The following is a 22,819-nucleotide window of genomic DNA, read 5'->3' as shown; positions in this document are numbered from 1 at the left end:
GTTTGTATGTTTTCCAAACATGTTAGGTTGATCCACCTCTCGCCCGTTTACTACTGGAATATGCTCCAGTGCCCCACAATAATGGATGGATGGATGTTTCCCTTCCTTTCCAGCCCAGAAGTTCAGCTTGCAAATAATTCATATTTGTTCAGTTTGACTCAGTCCTGCTGTTCATGTCAGTACCTGCTGGCAGTCCAGCCCTATCTGTTTGTTTCAATCCTTCGGCTTTAAGAGTAAACATCCGTACTGTATTTGCCTCTGCTTGTCATTCCTCAATGATTTTATCAGTCACAGACCTTTATCTTATTCAGATTGTGTGGTCAAAAAGTGAACTAAGGAGAGACAGAACCCATCTCCTTATCAGAACAATGATTGTTTGTTTTTTGTTTAGCTGGGGAGGTCTTATTTGGTGTGGCCACATTGGCTCTTTTGGTTTGTTGGTGTTTATGAACACTTATCTCCTTTGTCTAGAAATACTTTTCTCTCCAATAACAAATCACCAATTACTTGCATAATTTAATTAAGAAATGTATAGTTATAAGATACATTTAAAAGGGAAAATGCATTATTCAGGGAACTGCAAAGGTATTAGAACTGTTTCATTATGTATTCTGTTGCCAAAAGTTTTTAAACATTTTCCACTTTTCCATCCTAAATTTCATTGTATTTTATTTATGTGATAAACCAACTAAGAATATATATATATATATATATATATATATATATATATATATATATATATATATATATATATATATATATAAATAGCTCTTGTATGTCTTTGTGAGGGCAGACCTCTACTCCCAGCATATCTACCTTGCAGCCCCTTAGCCAGTGTTCTTCCAGAGTTTACCTTAGTTCATTCTCTTTCAAAATTAAGAATCCGTTTTCCTGTCCTTGCTGCAGAAAAACATCCCAACTGCTTGAAGCTGCCACTGTGGCAGATGGGAATATTGTGTTCAGGGTTTGCAAAGTGTTTTTTGTTTCACACCTTTGCACTGTCCTACAAAAAGAGTAACTTTGAAAATTGTTTTGCTTGTTTGTTGATTGGTTTGATTTATCATGTTCTCAAAATGAAAAACCTTTCAGGTCTTCAGAGAACTGCTGTATTTCCACTGAGATTATTTTGCACACAGATAGCCTCAATTTTAATAATTTTTTTGACTTAAGATGTTTTTTTTTAAGGGTATCAGAAAGAAAGAAGATAAGAGATCATTGCAAAACTATTTAGATTTTTATTTATGCAAAATAAAAAAAATAATCTTTTCTTTCACAACAGAATTATGGCTTTTGTTTGCTAGCATCCAGAATTCATTAAAATACCCTAAAGCTTTTTCAAAGGGGAGGGCATGCCTTTATACTCTTCATATGATGCATCTTGTTTTACTTTACTACTTAACCTTTAATTAACACTGCAAATTTAGTTTGAGCTGGCATTTCTTTGTGAACTCTTCTGTGATGTTGGAAGTGAAGAAGAGTTCAAAGGACCCTATTGATTAGTCCTGTTGTTTGCTGCATGATAACTGGAGATGAGGTAGTCATAGTTTTGCACCAGAAATTTTTTTTTATATCATTTATTTTCACTTTTGATAAAATAGTGATCAAATAGTGCTCATTTAAGATTCACCATACATCTAAACAATAATTTTTCTGCAGTTCCACCGGCTGCTAAAGAATGACAACACATTTTAAAAAACAGATTAAATCATGACATTTCCAAGCTAATGAAACAGATTTAGGATTCAACATAAATCAGAAAATGTAATAACTGGTGTGATTAAGTTTATCATCCCATCTTCATTTGTGATATAGCCTCACACCATCAACATGACAGATTTACAGGGGTTATGTTGATAAGAACAAGTCCGCAGCGTTTAATCTCTTTAACTGGCCTTGACCGATGCAAAGGAGCTACCGGCAATACATTTAATTGACAGGAAGTGAGGCCTATGCAGACGTGTCTAATTTCACATCCAGCATTTAAAGAAACTTTCATCCTGCACATAGATGTTTAAAAACAGAATATTTTAGGAAATGAGTCGAAGACTGCATCTTTACATCTACTATCTACAGAGCAAAGAAATTATCAGATAAAGGTGATTTTAGATAATTCCTGTTTAAATATTACAGGTTTTGTTAAATGTAAAATACAGCGTAAAAAAAGATTCAGTTAAATATTCATCTCACTCTAAGAAATTAGCAGAGGTAATATAAATGCAATATTAGATAACCTTTGAAAGACTTGGTTTCATCCTGAGGAAACGGGATGCAGTGATGCTGCTATTAATAACAGAGCCTCGCTTTCATCAGTTCTGCAGTTTCTATTTTTATTACTCTATATAGCCCTGTTGAAAAATTCACATAAACATTTCATCCAGTCTATTTATAGATGCCAAAAAAACAAAACAAGATTCAAATACTGAAATCTTGTTTTTCATAGTTTTGCTTTCATTTTGTTGTTTCTAGTTTCTGTATCATGAGCGAACCATCGATACTTTCAAATCTTTTGTGTCATTGTGTGTTATTTGATAGAAAATATTTTTTTGTTTTCAATAATTCTGTTAAAATATTGTATTTGTAAAAATATATACCAAATTAATGATGCTGCATCTATTTCAAACTACAAATCCTTCTCTCCTGGTATGATGAAAGATAGCATAGAAGTTGCTCGAATGTTTATTGGTTTTACTTTATTTGATATTATTGCATTATTGAACCCCACAATCACCGTAGCAGGATTTTTGTCTACATCACCCATACTTTTTGCACCCTCCAATTACTTGCATTTGCCAAATATGATAGAAGGATTGCTTAGCAGGTACAGATCCACCTCAAGGTCTCCATTGCTTCACCATATTAATTTATGTTAAACTATTTAGTATAATAATTTTATAATTATTATAACTTATTTATTTAAATTACCTTTGGGAGTAATAAAGGATTTTTAATTGAATTAAATTACATTATTTTCTAAAACAATATTTATCCTGTCTGATAAGTTAATGATAGACTTTTAATGTTTTCTTTTCAATAAATGGCTTTATACACACAAAAAATGAGCTAGTTGTGTAAAAACCATGTCAGGAGTGTGTATGGTGATGTAAGGCAGCCAGTGATGCACAGCCAGAACAAAATAAGCTTCATTCATGCACTTATGGTGTTCTGTTCTTACTGAAAAATCTCGTTTTCTTAATTCACGTATAGCAATATGAGCAGAATGGCCCTTTAAATCTGAATATAAAAAGGGAAGGCCAGAGGCTACCAAGCATCCACCAGTTTAGTGTCACATTGGTTATACAAACTGTTTACAACCATGTCTGAGATAAAAAAAAAAGAATTAAATGTTAAATTATCAAGCAATCTCTAGATGCAATATCAAATAGCCTTAACAGTTAAACAATTTAACAAATATACTGATTGCTGTGTTAGTAACAATAGTTTGCAAAAAAAAAAAAAAAAGAATCTTATTGGTTTTAATTTAGATTGATGTTATTTTTAGATTCAAGGTCCAACTCCTGATATAAATTAGCAGATCAATTAAACTCACCATTAAGTTGATTGGAGTAAAGTACACGTTTTCCTTTAAAAAAAAAAAAGTGTTGGCTGTTGGTTGCTAAACTAAAAAGTATTCATGCCCAAGAAAGATTTTGCTTAATTTGTCAGCATATTTGCTCTGACTAGAAATCCTTTTCCCATTTTAGAATGAATGAGAATCAAAAACAGATTCTGTTGAAGGAGCTAAAGATTAGGATGAGTTCCAGCGTCAAATCCTTTGAGTTAATCACTAGAGACATTATCAGAATACCAGCAAACACCTCTAAAAAGCTGAATTGATGCAGTGACGTGTTTGATTGCTGTAATACTAATGAGGATTTTCAATATTTCTTTAGGAAATTATAATGAATACTTTATATTTCTTGAAATTGTTTCTCTTTTAGTTTTGTGTTGTTACATATAGAAAAATTCTTGTAATATTTCAAGAAACCAACTTTAGGTCCGTGTTTGACTCTCAACTAAATCTAGTCCATTTTAAAGCAAATTAAATCAACCAATATACTTAAAAAGAGTAATTGTTTTTGTTGCACCCAGAATCTTTGAGCCAAAGTGTTACTTTCTTAGTAATCCCTTGTTAAAAGCCCTGAATACTAGCTTAGTGGAACGTGATTGTACAAGTATATATTCACCCAACCCTTTTCCTTAAGGATGTGTTGGACTGTATTTGTTCTGTTGCTCAACCTGGGAGTGCCAGGGTGCAGCAGGAAACTACAGAAATTGCTGTTTGGAAGCATTTACCTCTAACATTAGCTAATGAGAAGCCTAACTTTCCTTAAAGGAACCTGCTAAATCTGGGAAGAGTAATCTTACTGTGCAGCTGTACTTCTTGCAGGTAACATAATGATATAAGTCATATTATACTGTTCTTTGTGCTGGGAACTGTTTGCTTTTATATAATTAAATCTAAAATCATCGCCATGAATGTATTGTGTTTCTGGAACTTATTGTTCCCGTTTAAAGGGGGGATGTTTACAGCCATTCCTTTGTGTAGGAGATGGCGCTCTAACATCGCAGTCAGGGCTGGAGCTGCTGCTGCTGTTGTTGGTTGCCGGGCTATGACGCGCAGACACATGCAGTCTGCTTTCCCATCACAGTCTAGAGACGCTCGACACTCAGCATCCACCGGCATCATCCTCAGGAGATCTGACATCACTCCGCATCCCTGATGCTTCCTTAGAAGAAACCCAGTATCTGGAGGGGTCTCAGGAAGGGAGTGGTTCCCCTGAAATAGATGAATCAAATGGGAGTTATTGCTGTCCGAATTGGATTGTGTATTTTTTTTTCTTCCCTTCCAGCTGACAGGTCTCCATGTATACTGTGGTAAGTCTTAGATCTGACCTGGCGGGGGAGCTAGATGCTATTGCTTCTCGCCTTGCTTTCATTTGGCTCAGTCTTTTATTGTTTTGGGTCACTATGTCACTTTCAACATACGCGCACATTACGCACATTGACCCATCATGGTGAGAGAAATGTGATCATCTTCTGGCTGCGTTTCCCCCCCCCCCTCTTCATTTATTATCTCACCTTATATGCACTCATATATCTAAATGTGTGTATAATCAAGACATTGTTCCTTTTGTCTCACAGAGCTCCAGTTCGTGGAACCCTTCCCTGCACTGCTCCATGTCTTCCTCAGCGGACATTTCGGATGAGGATGAATACAGCAGCTTTAAATCCGGTTCGGCATCGCCCGCACCCGGCGATACTCTGCCGTGGAACCTGCCGAAACATGAGCGCTACAAGAGGAAGATCCAGGGTGGATCCGTGCTGGATCCGGCGGAGAGAGCCGTGCTCAGGATAGCAGGTGAGGGACGCGCACCTTCATGTTAAGTTAGAGGGGAAAAAAAAAAAATCTGGTGTATTTAGTTCTACAATTTAAAATGCATAGTTTTGTGTTTGCTGTGATTTTTTTTTAATTTTTGTTTTGTTTTCAGCCTTAATTATCCATGAAAGTAATAGGGTCTTTAAATTTTTTTCTCCAACGTGTTAAAATGCGCGTAGAGTTTCTTTTACGGCTACTAATCGTTTTATAGTGTTACTTTGATACCGCTTAATCTCATATAATCACTGGCATAATTGCAGGTCATAAAGATCTGCTCTGAAAGCAGCCGATTTATATAAGAAATAAATACAGGTTAGTTTTAGTTTAATGGATGTATGGAAATGGCATGAAGTCAGCAGGTGGAGAGCAATAAAATGTGCGCGACTTTTATGAACTGACGGGACGCTCTTCTTTTGCACACTGTAAAAGATGACCATAACAATCATGGATATTTTATTATACCTCTTACTATTGAATCAATAGAATAAGATAACAAAAACAACATTACAAAAACCGTGAAAGACTTGACTGCTGTAGGACTAAAGTTACTGGTAGAGGTTTTTTTTTTTTTTTTTTTACATTTAGAATTAGAAAAAAAAAATCTCCCCACCCTGATGACCCTAGCTTGCTCCATGTTTTAGTGTGTGATATGTCTCAACCATATCTTTTTTCTTTCTGAGAATAATATCATTAGACAAATCCAATCCTTCTGGTAGCAGAGTGCCCATCTAATGTGCCAAACCCTGTAACATGCATGGTGCAAAGGCTATGCAATGGCAAGAGCTATTACCAGTTTATTTTAATTTTAAGATGAGATGAGGTGTTGTGATTCTGTGCTATGTTAATAAACTGAATTTCATTTAATAACAAGTCAGTTACTGTGTAAAGATAGTCAAGTTTATTTCCAAATAAAACATGTTAAGTAGCACGTTTGCTTTACCAAGTGCACCAACCATATTTGCATGGCTGTTGATACCCAACCTGAGTCCTCCATCACGGCTTGTATGAACACTAGTGTTTGCCTACTGCTTTATTTCTCAGCCTTGAATTGTTATTTTCTTTAAATCGAAGATTTTGCATAAGGATTATTTAACAGTCTTGATCAAGAGGATATTTCAAGCAGATATAAAACAATTTTATGGGCAAGAAGTCCACCTTTTTCAATTTCATTAATCTTGACCAACAGATCTGTCCTACAGAAAGGTATACATGCATAATTCAACCCTAAATTCCTTAGCACTAACAGCGCTACACATTGTAGAAATGTTTTTGTCACTTTTACGATATTATAGTGGCTGTTGGACAGCAATAAGTTACTTTGGTTGAAGTAAATTTTGGAATTTCATTTATGAGTATGATTAAGAAATGCTTTAATAAGGTTTCTAACAGTTTAGTAACCTTAAAGCCTATTACAAAAAGGGAAGATGTTTGTTGTGAGAAACACCTGCACACCTGCCAACCTCTTGGCGAGTTTTGGTGTACTAATGTATCTTTGGTTTTCATTGCTCATATGGTATATAAATTTGTGAAATATATATAAAAAATCTGAGGGTTGTTGTGTTTGAACCTGTCCTGTTTTGGAATTACCCAAATATTCTTGTTAAAGGAGTATAGTTATCGTTTCTAGGAAACAGTCTGTAACTTATGTATGATAACAGAGTATTAATAACTGCAGATCAAAAACACACCTTTTACACTTACTGTTATAAATGGATGGGGGGTTGCTTTTTCACCATCAAATTGGCTTTTTAAAAATAACTTTCTTCTTTTTATAATATTAAAGGTTTTTATATAATGTTAATTACCTGAATATTTATTGTTTCTATTCATTTAAGCATATAATCAACTCAATTCAATTCATATTCAAACAATAGTTGCTGTACAATATATACATAAGAGGGGCTTGGAGTATTTATTTTTTACAGTGCAGTCCTTCCTATCGCTTCTATAAACTCAGAGAGGAAACGTCGTTCATTGGTCAGAGCTCAGACAAGGGAGGGATCCAGGGCGTTTCCTTCAAAACGACAACAGCGCCGATCACTCTCCAGCCCTCAGCAAAACACACATGCACACAAGCGCACAAGCACACACGCATGTAGAGCTACAAAGAGACACACATGCTGTGTCCCGATCCGTCGCTGGTGAGCGTCCAGTTAGTGGATCCTGGGTTATGGCTCAGTGCGCGCCGCAGGGGTATGTGCTGTCCGAGGAGCAGGAATACCTCCAAGCCTACGAGGACGTATTGGAAAAATATAAAGGTAGGGGTGGATCTATATGCTGAGGCTCCTCTGATATAGATAGAGAAATCTGCCCGGTCACTGCTTGACAGTACATATCAGCCTTCTTCTTTTTCCTCTCTGCTGACTGGCAGCTTTCAATGGGAAAATAGGAGTCTTTCCTGCATGACATCACATTCAGGCTGAATGTGTAGGAGCACAATACCAAACCCTAACTGTTACAATGCTGTGAAATAAAAGAACAAAAAAAAAAAAGAAAGGAAAACAAAGCTGTTTATATGGATAGTTTTCTTATTTAACTTCTGAAAAACCTCGGTTAGGCTACTTTGTGAGACTTAATGTTTGAACATTTTTGGGATTCTGGGAATTCTCCTTTTATGATTCACACAGACATGTTAGGAGATTTGTGAAAGAATGGTGTTTTAAAAAAAACAATCTAAGGTTTTTAAAGCCTTGCTTTCAATAGAAAAGCAGCCAATTCTAACTCAAGGGCTGTAAAATAACTTCTAAATGAAACAAAGCAAAAATGCTGCCTGATTTTTATTTATATTTTCTAATGAAACACAGACCAACAATTTTAGAACAAGTTCAGTCTTCTCAGTGGTAAGCCCATCAGCTAACTAACTTGTTTTGTATTTTTCCAACCAAATACAAGTCATTACTCTAGAATATATATTAACCATTTACAACACTAAACTGTGCTTGTTGAAACAAAAAGCATTCTTACATTTAATAAAAAGTTTAAAGAATTGAATTGAATGAATTGATTAAATGAATTCTTTGATTGCATTAAGATCTAATGCTATTATGAAATATAACTGCCTGGCTTTTTTAAATAAAAATTTTCATCTATATGACAAACGATTCGATTGATTAAAAATATCTAATAATAACGGGATCAATCATATAGAAACAAAACTGACTGTAAGTCTTAGTTATATTTTGTATGCAGGCTTTGGTCAGTATTAGAATATTATGGCATAATTGCCTTAAGTGAAAAAACAAATAGTTATAAAGTATCATGGTCATATAATAATGTTATCCTCAAAATCTCATTGTTATTACTTAGTTATGCGCACTAAAGCACTACTATTGACTAGAGATTCACTGATCAGATATCTGGATTGGATAATAGCTTCGATATTGACAAATGACTGGATCGGATATTGATGATTTAATATTGGATAACGGAGATCGCGTTCAGTGCACTTTACATGGGTCTGTTTTTTCTTTCTTTTTGTTGCTTATTTGATAATAAATAATATAAAGTTAATTTATATCTGTTTTAATTTTTTAACTTTTTCTAAACAGCATTTATTTTAAGGCTAAAGCTTTCACTCACATGGCAAGATGTATGGTTAATTAATTCAACAGTTGAATCAGATCATTATCGGATATTAGCCCAGGTATTCTTATAGGATCGGATAGGAAGAAACTGGATCAGTGAATGATAAAGTTATCATTTTTAAGATATCATTAAGGATGTGGTCAATTTTTGCAATTTATATCCCTATAATATAACATGGAATAGTAGCTGTCTTATTGGTTGGGCTAGAAACAGGTGGGGGAGGGGCAACACTATTAAATTGCTTTGTTCTATTTGCCATCAGTACATAATGAGTATTGACATACAGCCTCACTATTTTTTTAAACTTTTTTTTTTTATTTTTCTTAATTTTCTTATTGATATGTTTTTACAATACAGATACAAAAAAGAGCAGCCTTCTCACTAACTCATACATACATGGTGATTCAGTGAGACATGAGAGTGGTTTCAGGACAACATAGCATTGATTTTAGATGAGTTGGCTGGTAAATAAGACGTGCTGGCAACATGTAGGGGAGGGGTAGAACTTTACCACTGTCTATTTTACATTCAGAAAAAGCATTATTTCTGGCATATCACCAAAATACCTATAAACAGGAAAAGAAAATGGTGGAATATCAATTCAAACCATTGTTTTCCTTAATCATTGATTTTATCTTATGGTTATGTTTATTTAGTAAAATGTTGTTAACATGATTACAATTTATGTCACGGAGCTGATTTGACCTGTGAAGCGTTCTATTTCAGGGAGGACAATATTTAATAGTGTGGTTTAGTATCATCTTACATCAATAGGGCATGTCAGTTCACGTTGCAGGGTCTTTTTGATCTATCACATTCATTAGAGTCATTCTGTCACAGATTCAAGTTCCACTTAGCAAAATCATTCACATATATCCTCAGGCTGGGCCCAGACATCCAGAGTGGCTAAATTCAACCAGACAGCGGGGGTTTAAAGGTTTGTGTCTCAGTAAAATGCTAAGTAAAACAATAAGCAACAAAAGCTGTGGACTTTCTGAAAAATGAACACATGTGAGCGTGTTCTTTCAGCTGTTTAGGATTTTAGTCATTGGGCTCGGTCAGCTGTGCTCTAAGGCTTATAGCTGTGACTGGGCTCTAAAGAAGTCATATGATGGACTATCATTAGGAATCTGTAGCTGTTTTCTTCAGGCAGATGGGCTGTGAGAAATAGAAAGCTTATTTATTTCCTGGCCAGTTTGCGATCAGTTTTCACGTAATGGGCGAATTTTAGGGAATATCTGTTTTCTCACCAGCTGCTGCATGAACGATGAATTTTTTACTGAAGGGTAAGGACACATTTCCTAAAAATAATGGTTATCAGTTTTAATTTCATGGTTTATTGCAGCCGTTGTATGTTGCGGCAATGATGTAGTTTACTTTGTGGTGTCCCCTAAATGCACCTTTTACTGTGAAAAGTATATTTTTAAGTGGTTTTTTTTCTGCAAACAACACATACCGGTATTTTGAGCTAATTATTATTTTTTCTAACCTTTGAGTTCTTTTGTTTCCATTGGCTGATGTTACAAATTACCCCATGAGGGAGAAAAGGAAGTTCGCACTTTAGAACATTTATTCACCAGAGGTTAGTTAAAGCTTCAGCGAACAGAGAGTTAGAAGTAAAACATTGATTATAACATTAAAAATGTTGTTTTTTGTTTGAAAGTGGCACAAAGGCGATTAAATAGAAAAAAATCATGTCAACACATTTTTCTTTAATAAGTGAACAGCAAGTATTTTATCTTCTTTTTCTATTCAGATTATTTTCACTTGTACATTATCTAAACTGTTGAAAACCTTGTTGTTTTTATTATTAGCTAAGCATATCTTAACCTTCATTTAGCCAACTAGAGCCCCAAGCTTTGCTCCTTGTGATGCATGGGGAATCAATAGGACACATTTAAGAAAAGTAAAATCAGCAGCAGTAACCAAGCAAACAAACCAGTAAACAAAATGTCTGGGTAGTTATAAAACAGAAGATGGTTTACTCCATCTTAACAAACGTAGATGGGTCAATCTTAGCCTTTTAAAGTCATAAGTATCCCTTTTTTTGTTTTAAATATTACTTGTTTCTTTGACCTCAACTTTTTAACAAATGTAATACTTCAGAATTCTGCTGTAGTGAATCTCATTCTAAAACTTCTAAGGACAAGAATAGCAAAACTAGATTATTCTTAAAGATATGCATTTAATTAAGGCAACCAACAAAATGATACACCGTTTTACTGGGTATCATTTGTCAAACTTTAGTTTGTCCAAAATATTCTATGGATCACTACATTCACTATTATGTATTTAGTGGATTTCATGTGGGTGTTTTTTGCTACACAATCCAGATTCTTCTTTTTTTCTGAATGGGTGCATGACCATAAACACCTGCATTAACATTCATGAAACACTGAACATTCGGGGCAATATTAAAGTTAAAGTAATTTTTTTATTTAAAGCATGCAATGTGATTGATGTTGTACAACTGTATGTTCTACAGTTATATTTCTTGTAGATTTAAATTCTCATTACCTCAAGTACAGTGATTAAGTTTATGTCGCTGTGCTGCTAAGTTAGCTGCACAATACTGTACATTGCATACAGTATATAAATGTAATACGTTTTTGTTTGTTAAAATATTCCAATCATGTTGAATACTAATTTTGCATGCCAGTAGGAATCCAATCTGCAGGATGGAGTCTCACTGCATGAGATTTTCCCATCTGAATTTCATTACATCATCTAAGAGCGTGCTAGATACCCTCATGACAAAGGCAGTGGGTGATCCACCCTCTGTCTATCATAAACTTGTATATACTTATATTTATGTATATATATATTGCTGTTAGCATGCTGACAAGTATTTCTTCATACTTTAAAAAGACCAGATTCTGAGGTGTTTTGTTTGTAGCTGTGCTAAAAAAATAAAATAAAAAAGGCTTTGTTGACAAAAGACTGCAAACTTTAGGAATGGGTAAAAAATTTTTACCTAGATACACAACTGTGAGTGGCGCTTTAAAGGGAGCAAGCTGCTCTAGATGAGCCTGCTAGGTAGGCCATTTGAATTTCTCAACAGTGGATCAGACTGTTATCAGAGAAGATTTGGTCGATCAGATGTGGTTTAGTAAATAGTTATTTTGTTTTTTTTATATGTTGACACTGGTTTGTGATTCTAAATCATGAGTATGTTTTGAGATAAAGAGTTACAAGGTCTGTTAGCTTTCCTATTGTTAAAAAAAGTTAGTGACTGATTGCTTACACTGATTATTTTCTTCAGTTTATTGTCTTGAATTGCATTTTGCTGAGTAGCTGTATTCTTCTAATCTCTGATAGCTAAAATGCAGCATTAGCCTGTGCTCATCTAGCTCTGCATCTTCTACTGTGTTGTAGGGTGTGGTCTGCTGGATTCTTTGAGGCTATAGTGTCTGTAAATTATTTCATTCTGCATTATTACATTAAGGTCCTCTGTAGATCCTTAAAGAAAATCTATATATTACTAAACCAATCTTTGATACATGTATTATAGGCCATAAAGGGGAGTTGGATCATATTCTGTTTTTCTGCACAGTCACTTCCTTTGTCCATCCTCCTGGGCTCAGCCCTGCCCCTGTGCTCTCTGCTGACAGCCCACTCATCACATTCAGAGGGCCCACTGGCCCACACGCACACAGCATGCCTCCTCTGTGTAGCCTGTCTGCTACTGGACAAAAGATACTTTGTTTTTATGGGAGCATTGTCCAAGTTTCAGAGACTTAGCTGTGGTGAACCTCTTAGTTACAGTGTTTGATCAGAAATGAAAATGGAGTCAGTTTAGCTACAAAAGGAGTGTCTATACTGACATAACTAGAGTTTTAATGACATGCTTCACTGGTTTAGACTAAACCAGAGTTTTTCATACTACACAGTATTATTTCTTAGGACTGGTACTGTATCTTAGAATATGAGGTCATATGGGCAATCACACACAATCCTGCCCAGTAACAAAGAGTTTTGGTTCTGTTTAGAGAAAGCCAAAAAAGGAGCATCTGTCATTGAGTCACTTTTAAACTCTGCAATACAACAATCAGGCATAACTAGAGATGCACTGATCCGATACCTGAATCGGATTTTGGCTCCTAGTTTAACTAATTAGCTGGATCGGATATTGGTGATTTGATATCGGAGATCCAATCCAGTGCACTTTACATCTAGCTGTCGTTTCTTTCTTTTTGGTGCCAATTTGCTCATAAATAATATAATTACATTCATACTTTTGTTAATTTTTTACCTTTTATCAACAATGTTTATATCAAGGCTAAAGCCTTCACTCACATGGTAAAATAGATGGTTAATTCATTGTACAGTTGAATCAGATCAGTACCAGATATCGGCACATATGCTCAGCCCAGGTATCGGCATCCGATTGGTTTGACAACACTGGATCAGTGCATCTCTAGGCATAACATGACAATCATGCTCTGCCGTCCACACCTACACAATTTAATCCTTGTCGTACTTACTAAAATCCTCAGATCATTTTCTGCTTCTAACAAGTCCACTTTGAGGACAGACTAATCACTTGATTTCTAATATATTCCACCTACTAAATGCTGTAAGAATAAAGAAATAATCAGCATTAGTCACTTCAATTGTAGGAGGTCATGATGTCATGCCTGATCAGTGTACACATTCATGGGAAAAAACTCATATTGGACAAGCATATTCCCCCATGTTTATGTAAGTAGTGGATTAAACACAACAAAAAAACAATATTTAAAATCATTTTGCTGGTCTAACAATCCACAATTCTGACATAATAAAGCTAATGGTGCATATCAGATGCTAAAAAATTTTTTTTGTTAACAATCTTGACCTGATTTGATCTTATTTAAGTGTTTTCAGGAAGATGCCCTCTATATTTACCATTGAAATTGGTTATACCCACTGTTCTTATAAACTAATGCACACCAGTATCATTGTTTAGAAAGTTTTATAAACTACCAGTATGCCTTTACTGCAGTCCCATGCAGTTGCATCATATCAGTGCCTGAATGATGCATGCTCTCTGTTGTATTTATATGCTGTCATGGTGATGGGAAGACCAGTATGACTGAGCCTCATACCACAGCTCTGTTTAGCTCCTCTTACATGAGATCATCCCTTGAATTTCTGTCCCTCCCCTGACTCACGCTCTGCAGCCTTTTCTCTCTTTCTCTCTTCAGCAGCACCTCCTTCTTTGCCGAGACAGACTTCCTTTTATTGTAATGATAGATTACAAATAAGTTAGCTAATTAATTTATATTTGTGTCACTGTTAAATTAAGAAGCCCCTCTGAGAAATGTGTGGGATTATAAAATATTATCAAAAGCTAAACCAGATACAAAAAGGATTTGAAATAACAAATTAATCTAAAGCTGTTAAAGCAAGTTTTGAATGACCTAAACTTTGGCTTGGCTAATATAAATAATCATCATAAATAAGTCATTACTTTTAATATAGTGCAAATAGGAAATAATGCTTTGTTTTTATTTTCTTTATTTTTTTCCTTTCTAGCACTGTTGCATCTATTCCCAGAGATATATTAGCAAAACAAGAAAAAGATGTAGCGTCTTTTGAATGAAAACTGATAAATCAGTCAATGTTTTTTCTCACTGGAAATGAGTTGAACCCTTTTCTAGTTGTAAGAAAATAAATATGATCTTTTACTTGTTGTGATGCTAACTAATTTTAGCAATATAAACAAAACATTTTCTAAATGTTTCCTCAATTATATGCATCAAGAAACAGAAGCAACATGGCGTTGAATAGATATGTTGAGACATTGTGGTCCTACTGAATGTGTGCTTTTGGTTTATTCAGACAGAAATGTAAATAAAGCTTTTTGTCATTCAGTTTTCATCGTTTTATAAGTGCTTTGCGCCTTGTTGAGTTTCAACTTGAGATAGTGTATGTCTTTTGAAGACAGGCTTCCAACTTTTTCTGTTAGCTATGCCAAAATTATAAAGTCCTCCATAAAAAATGCACAAGTATATATCTTGAAGTTCCGTCTGGAAAGAGCATTTTAATCACTTACCTAAATTTGATCCCTTTACTTTCAAATTGTGTCCAAAGCAGATGCACATATACAGGATAGGGTAATGTTGGCTTTTTCTTTGAGTTGTTCAGAAAACTGTGATTATTGCATCCTCTTTATTTAAGCATCTTTCCATTTCTACATCAATCCATTATCAGTTTCTATTGAATTAAGGCAATATTTACACTGTTTATCTTCAAATAATTAACATAACTAATGAGGATATCAATCATTCTACTTGTCAGCATAATGTGTGAATGTTACATTTTATCAGAATCAGACTGAAGAATGTAAAATAATGTATTATATGCTCTATTTGAAGTGATTACAATGGTAAAGGTTTTCATTACTCTTTATTCTCTTCCTTTAGTTTCATTCCCAGCGATAATAAAACTAGAACGAATACTTGCTTGGCCGCTTTCAGTGCAGACTACCGGTTTCAATCACAGAGCTGTTCCAGTCACATACTTGTGCTGCCCTACCTACCAGAGAATACAGCCGTTTCTCACTCACTAAGAATCCCAAAAATGTATCTTTAAGAATCTCACCATGGTCTTCATTCTTGCATTTGTTTTTAGAAGTTTTGCAGATATATTTTTGCTGCTTTAGAAAAAAAGCGTAAAAAAGTATAGCCATATTGGCAACAATAAGACTATTCACCAAGTCAAAGGTGTATATCTTATAGAAACTAAGTTAATTTTATTATGTCCAGCTTATAATTGCTCATTCGACCCAAAAGCTTTCAATAAAGTGCTTACATTTTTCATGCTTTTAACACATCAGATAAAATAAATTTTGTGTACAGATTTTGATTGAGAAATGTTTGACTTGTCCTTGTCCTGGTCCTTGGCTTTAAGATTAAAAACTTTGCTTTAGTCTGTGTGTTTTTAATTCTCTCCAATTCAAGGTCAAGAGGATTATACAGGCTGGGTTTTGATTGCGATGGCATTTGAATTCAATTCTGCATAGACTGTGAGGATTTTTAATACTTAGAAGCCAAGTGCTGTTAGAAAGCCCTCAGTTTATCTGTACTCACATTTAAACGAGCCTGCACACATATAGGATATGATTTAGGATGCAGCACACTCTGCTTCAACCCACTTGAAGGTTTTGGGTGGCAAATAATTAGTACGTAGTAATTTGATTGACGTGTGAAACATATAATTTTATGAAGCTTTATTAGGGTAGGACTACATTTCCTTGTAGATCAAACAGACTTGCAATGCTATTTCCTGCTTTCAGTTCTACAAGCATGACTCTCCTTCACTTTTCCATGGTGCGCATTAGGAAATGAAGGATGTCACCTAAGCGGCAGAGATTATGTGGCCTGCAGTTGCAGGGGCAGCATAGTTTAGGGTTGTGGTTATTTATAGCAAGGCACATGTGCGTTTGCTATGAATGTCTAAGGCAGCCAGTTAGAATGCTGTGATGGTCTCTCAGCAAAGGCTGTACAGAAATTGACCTCTGGATGTGAATTCTGCCCAATATAACATATGATATTTATAAATTGTTGAGAGAAGTGTTTCCTGGGTCATTTTAGGTTTGCTGTAGCCACTTGGCTTATAGTGTTTTCCTTTCTTTTTACCAAAAACAGCTGTGGCGTTCATTTCACTGGACCCTGGAGGTGTGTTCTGTTACATGGCATCAAGTTGTTGGCAGCATATCCTTAATGCTTGCAAGGGGTGAGATGGGGTCTCTATGGATAGTCCTAGTGCTTTTTATTTTGCTATAAGAAGCAGAGCAGCATGTCCACTTTTGAAAGAACCTACGATGGGTTTGGGAGTGTAGAAAGGGGACATTAGTGCAAGTTCAGTGAGTCTTGTTTTTCTTTTAAATGACATGGATTCCTGGATGTATTTATGTAGTTTTGCTGTGAAACACATGGTATCAGGATTGGCTTTGCAAAGAAGGGAACCTGGTGGAGATCCTTTGAACAATGTGTTAGTGGAAAAGTTTAGATTCTGCTGTTCATGGAAAAGTCTCCATGACCTTTACCACCTAGCTGAACATTGTTGGAGGTCACTTATCAGGATTTTCAAAGCAATATGTTAATTAAATCAATTCAGAATAAACAGTATTTTATGAAGTATGATTGGATTCCGATATATTATGTATTGGCATGCAAGGTAGCTGGGTGAAGCAGGTAAGGTAGCTAAACAAAGCTACCTTCACTGCAAAAAATATAAATCTCAATAAGTTATTTTTTCTTAAAATAAGTGTGTTTTTCCTTGATTTGAGGAGGTAAGTAAGACACTTTGCCAATGGAACAAGACAATTTCCTTTTAAAATAAGAAAAAACTATTTTATCGTCTTATTTCAAGTAAATATTATCTAACTATCTTATTTTAAGAGTGAAAATACTCATTCCATTGGCAAATCATCTTATTTACCTGCTCAAATTAAGGCTAAATATACTTAATTTAAGCCATTTTTTACTTATTTCTGGATTGTTTTTGCAGTGTTGTCTGACCCTCTATGGTTAGGAATTTACAAAGAGATGCTTAGTCTCTTCCCTCCATTTCGATTTAACATGATTACTACTAATCAAAGCAGTGCGAATTTAGAGGAAGTCCACAAAGTAGTCCTTTCGATTTTCTTTGGTTGGCAAAATTTTGTTCAAGGTATTTTGTCTATGATGGAGTAGAACAGGAAAAAGGCAAAGGATGTTGATAAGGTCTTAATCAATCTGAGATGCATTGTAGTCGTAACACATTAGGGTCGCATTACAGACTTGAGAAAGCATCTTGAAAACTCTCACTCTAAAGTGTAGTAGGAGGTAAAGAGGGTAGTTATTATTACATATGCTGGATGGCACAAGTTATGGTTGTTTCTTGAAATATTACCAGCCTGTTCATAGACCCATTATGGCTCTGCCATTCAGTGGGTAGGAACTGTTGCACGGACCGCATGAGACAAAAAGCAGCAAAAAGTGAAATTTTGATGGGGCAGAGTCAAATAAGAAAAAAAATCTCTATAAAAGATGAAGAGACACAATGGTTATTATATTAGCTGCTGACTTGCTTACTTTGTGTCGGTATTGCACTTATTAGGGCAGAAAATGGTTATTAATATTATGTTTGTGTGATACTTATTAGTATCCTACTTCCAGTGGTGAAAACTGTATTTTAGGGTTACGCCCTTACCACTAAGTAAAAATTGTTCAGGGATGGTCACAGGGGCTCCACAATGTTTGAAGTGTCAAATAGTGCTGATTATTTCAACCTTGGGAGACTCGCATAGATAAAAGTTGCAATTAGAAAATATTAGATTTATATTTCTAAGGATAGCCGGCTGATTGGGAGTACTCATTGACTCTCTGTAATCCCTCCCACTGAGCAACTCCCTTTAAATGGAAGAAACCTCCAGCAGAACCATGCTAAGTGTATTTGCAAAGGCTGACTGGGGTTTAACAAGACAGAAGTAGATGAAGCAGAAGTTGTTTGGCGCTCGAGCCTCAGCAGAAAACTTTGATGCTGTGAATCAACATTTCCTTGGATGAGTAACCTAGAAAGCATTAGAGTTGTCTTTTCCCGGGGCCTGGACACTGGTGGTGGAATAAGCCAGAGAATGAGGGAGGAGATGGGGTGGAGGTGGGTGAAAGTTTGTTTGCATGCGAGAGAGAGAAGCTGGGCCAGGAGCTTAATAAGGGGGTCCTGCAGGATGATTCCAGATAGAATTTTTGCTTAAGCTTAATTTCTCAAATTTTCAATACCATTTGTGTACAAACAAGTCTGATCCCATTAAGGGCACACCCTACAATTTGGCAGATGTAACATCCTGGTGCAAGATACCTCAGTACATGTTCAACAGTCTTGCTGAGTCCATGTTTCAATGTTTCTAAAGGAGAAACCAACAAACCTTTAGGCAGTTGGTCATAATGTTGTGTTTGATATTTGAAGTTTTCTTTGGGTTCAGGTGGGATGGGGCTGAACTAAATCCTGAACATAGCACATTTCCATCAGTATCAAATCAATTCTAGAAAAATAAATTGGTAATATATTATACCAAGAAATATTGGTCACTTATAAAATGCTTATTGTTAATTGCTCACCAGCAGGGTGAATTTTGCATTTTTATCTTAAAATGTCCCTTCAAATATAGGGTTTGTGAACCCAAATACTAAATTTATTTAGGAAGACTTTTGTTATACTTTAATTTTTTTAGTTTATAACTGGTTTTATTGTGTTTTATGGTAAACCTTTACACCCAGGCTGGTATTTATTTCTTTAAGATTTTGATTACTGATCAAACAGAATTGAAAGGTACTCTTGCCAGAAATGCAAAATATTTATAAAAATATGCAAAACATTCGATTGAACATTCTATTGAAGCAGACTTATTTACTTTAACTGATTGAATCAGATGAGAGAAACAAAAGGTCAGCAGTTAAATGACTTGGTTAACTGTAATGTGTTTGACAAAGCTGTTCAATGTGTGTTATAGCAGATATGTGACTGATTACATAATTTCTTATATCTTTGTAGTTGCTTACGTGATATGGGCCTCATTCTATCTACTTTATGACCAAACTTTAAATGACCTTTATTCATTAGAAGAATTATTAAGGATTCTGCTTCCCTCTTATTCTCAGAAGATCCTCCAGAGGGCACCACAATGTTAATCTCCCTTGAAAATATTTTTCTTGCAGGCTCAGGTACCGAGACAAGGACTCTTGCCAGAGTAAACTCCCAGGCTCTTTGTTATTCTACCTATAAATATGCTGCATTAATACAGATATTCAGGGAAGAAATGATAAAAAAAACAAAAACTGGTATACCATGTCAAACCAGCTGATGTTCTCGTGTTTGACCTGTATGTTTGTTAATGTGTTATCAGTGAACTGTCAAATACGTGAAACACGGTAATCATTACTGTCTGTCTCTGGGATGGTTTCTTTTTCTGACCCCGACCTTTGCTCTCAGCTGGGCAGTTTCCTGGAATGATTGTGAATGCTGTCTGTATAATTTCCTTTTTTGGAAGGTTTTGAATGTAACACAGTAATAAGCTGATGCATTGGTGTCCCTCTGCAGTCTGAGCAGCTTTGCTCATCTGTGATTAAGCTTAAAAGGGAATGACAGGGACTAACATATCAGCAATGACAGAGTAAAAGAGCTGGAAGTCTGCCTACGTCTTTAGATACCGTATATCATATTTCCATGAGTCTTAATCATTTTTACATGTATGTTATCAGTTTGATAAACTTAATGTCCATAACTCGCTTGATTTCACTTGTCATTCAAATCAAATAAGTCTAATAACTTATCAGTAAAATTAATTTGATCTATAGATGAATCCTTAGCTTTTAAAATGCTGTTAAAAAAGGTTGGTAATCTCGACTTATCAATGTTAAACTCAGCTGAAAAATATAAGATGGATAAACATTGCTACCTATAAGACAGTTTTACCCCTAAGCATAACTTTTTATTGACTCAGCTAAAATCTGACAGGAAGCCAATTTCTTGAAAGGTTAATATTACTAATAACCTAAAGGTTTTTGACTTTATATTATTTTGAGGAAAAAGGTGTTTAAAGGTATAATGGGGGATTTTCATGAACTTAAAAAGACTGAAAATGACTCTCCACTTAAAAAAAAGCACAGTTACACCCTTATACTCACTCCCGATAGGGAATGCCTATTAATCGTGTGCAAGAGTGTGCACGAGCCAATTTCTCCTTGTGCACATGCTGTTTAAAAGTTGTTGTTTGCATCGCTCATACTTTCCAAAAGAAGAATCACCAGAATGATTGACAATGAGGAGGACCACTTATTTTGATGATCCACCCGGAAAGAGCACATCCTCCACTATACCTTTAAGAGACAGAAAAGGTTGGAACTCAAGTGGACTAGGCTGTAATATTCTGGTTAGAACGTCAAAAGACAGTCTCTATGGTTTCCCTTTATGTGGCTTTTACCTTCCTCAGAACCATTTATGTTCTTTCTTCATAGTTCTGCGATCTCAGTGTCCCCCAGTCCATCAGTGGATCCATCTGCTTGGAAGTCACCATTAGTAAAGCTAGTGTAGATTACCTCTTGTGCAACTGGCATGCTGGGATGTCTCAATGTTTTTCTCTTTGGATTCAGAAGCAGTTTTTTAATGTTGAAAAAAAGGACAAAACTGAATCAGAAAAGACTTGGAATATGGCAGGAAAGTGTTACCGTAAGTTGATCCAGTTTACAGTGAGAATATTGTATCACACAACAATTTCATCTTTCACTTGATCTTTCTTCTTCAGAATAACTGTCACACCACTTTAATTTCCAATTCCCAGCATGTCTTACTCAAAACACTATTTTTAGATGAACTAAATAGAAAATCTGCAGACGATGGGCTACCAGAACACTTAAGGTACCCCTGATTAACACGAAGACATATTTTCTGGCACTTATGATGCTTTAGAAGAGTTTATTATATAAAAGTTATCACAGTAGCTTTTTCACTTGAAAACCCCCAAAAAGTGGAATTAAATCTGCAATAATTTCTAAGGCTAAACATACAGGTTTCTGGTATTTCCTTAAGGTTTCTTTACATATAAAGATGTTCAAATTGACAAAGTCTGTCTTATTTTCAGAAGCCGTTTTCCAGGGAAACTAACGGTGGATGTTTTAAGATTATATCATTTTACCACTGAAATACTGATTTTGAGCACAGGAGTTAAGACAGTGTCTCATCCAATTTGGCCGTTTTCATGTCTTATCATGCAGGATGTTAATCTGTATTGCCTAGATGTTTTGAAATGACTTTGCTGATTACAATAAACACAGGCAACTACACAGCAGAGAGCTAACTATCTTAAACCTTTTGCTTTCTTAAAAATAAATGTGTTAGTTGACAGTAGTGCATTTAGTATAATATGCAATCGAAAAATAATGGTGTCTTCCATCATAATTCACCTTTAAATAGAGCTTCTGTGTGCATGTTAAAAAAAATGAGTAAAAGAATCCTGGATATGGATTAGCTTGTATAAAACACTTTCCTTATTCGCTGACTTCACGACTTGCTGCTAGATAAACACCAAACCACATGGAAACTCAAAATAGCAAGTAGCCATGGAAAACCTGACAGGACTCGCTCTGGATGCATGATGAGAGAGGGAGTTACAGCTCCCTCAGAGCCTGTTAGACAGAACGCCACGATCAAGGAGACTAAAACAGCTTCTTCAGTCTTTCATCCACACAAAATTCTGCGTCTACCTGGACCGCTGTCCCCTCGTCTGCCTCTCAGACACTGCAACACAAGATGAAGAACCTGCTTGAAACAGAGAGGGATCACAGAGCACATCTGGTAACTCTCATGTGCTGCATGGGTTAGTATTTATACCACGGCTTCCTTAAATGTTTATCAGGCCCTTCTGTATTTGGTCATTAGCAATAATAACTTTGATATTTCTTTGGAAAACCTGTGTGTCATCTGAATTGGAGATTCATAAATGCCTGAGGTTATGTGCTGTTGGTTTTCAGAGATCTGAAAATATATATTCTAAACTGATGGTGGTTGTAGTTGTGCAATAAATATGAGCTGGTTGACAGATGATTAAGCTAAGCTTTTGTTGAAGGGTTCACTAAAGATTACATTGAGGAAAGTTTATGCAAATGTTGAAGCAGTGCAGTGAGTCACAGATCAGACGACTGGCCAGTATTTAGCCATTATAGGCACTTGGATTTTAATGCACCAGTTTTTTTTGTTTTTTTTTTTTTGTTTAAATGCATCAGCTTCTACTGTGATGTTGTCAGTGGCAGACGATGATGTAGGTCTGGTTGGCATGGTGATGCAAACAGGGAATAAAACATTGTGGTGGATTTGACAGTCTTAACTGAGAGT

General features: G+C 35.4%; 1 protein-coding gene across 2 annotated transcripts in view; it reads left to right on the top strand.

The window, feature by feature from the left end:
- The window catches only part of dst (dystonin), a 130,676-nt gene that overhangs the window by 3,388 nt on the left and 104,469 nt on the right, over positions 1-22,819 (top strand). For both annotated transcript variants that reach the window (XM_038296257.1, XM_038296256.1), the window contains exon 4: positions 5,143-5,359. In XM_038296257.1, the coding sequence (XP_038152185.1) occupies positions 5,143-5,359 (217 nt within the window). The remainder of the gene's footprint in view (positions 1-5,142; positions 5,360-22,819) is intronic.

The sequence above is a fragment of the Cyprinodon tularosa genome, unplaced genomic scaffold (assembly GCF_016077235.1).
Source record: "Cyprinodon tularosa strain WSP-4 unplaced genomic scaffold, ASM1607723v1 ctg37, whole genome shotgun sequence".
Classification (NCBI taxonomy): domain Eukaryota; kingdom Metazoa; phylum Chordata; class Actinopteri; order Cyprinodontiformes; family Cyprinodontidae; genus Cyprinodon; species Cyprinodon tularosa.
The sequence above is the reverse complement of the archived record's forward strand: the minus strand, read 5'-3'. Positions and strand labels throughout refer to the sequence as shown.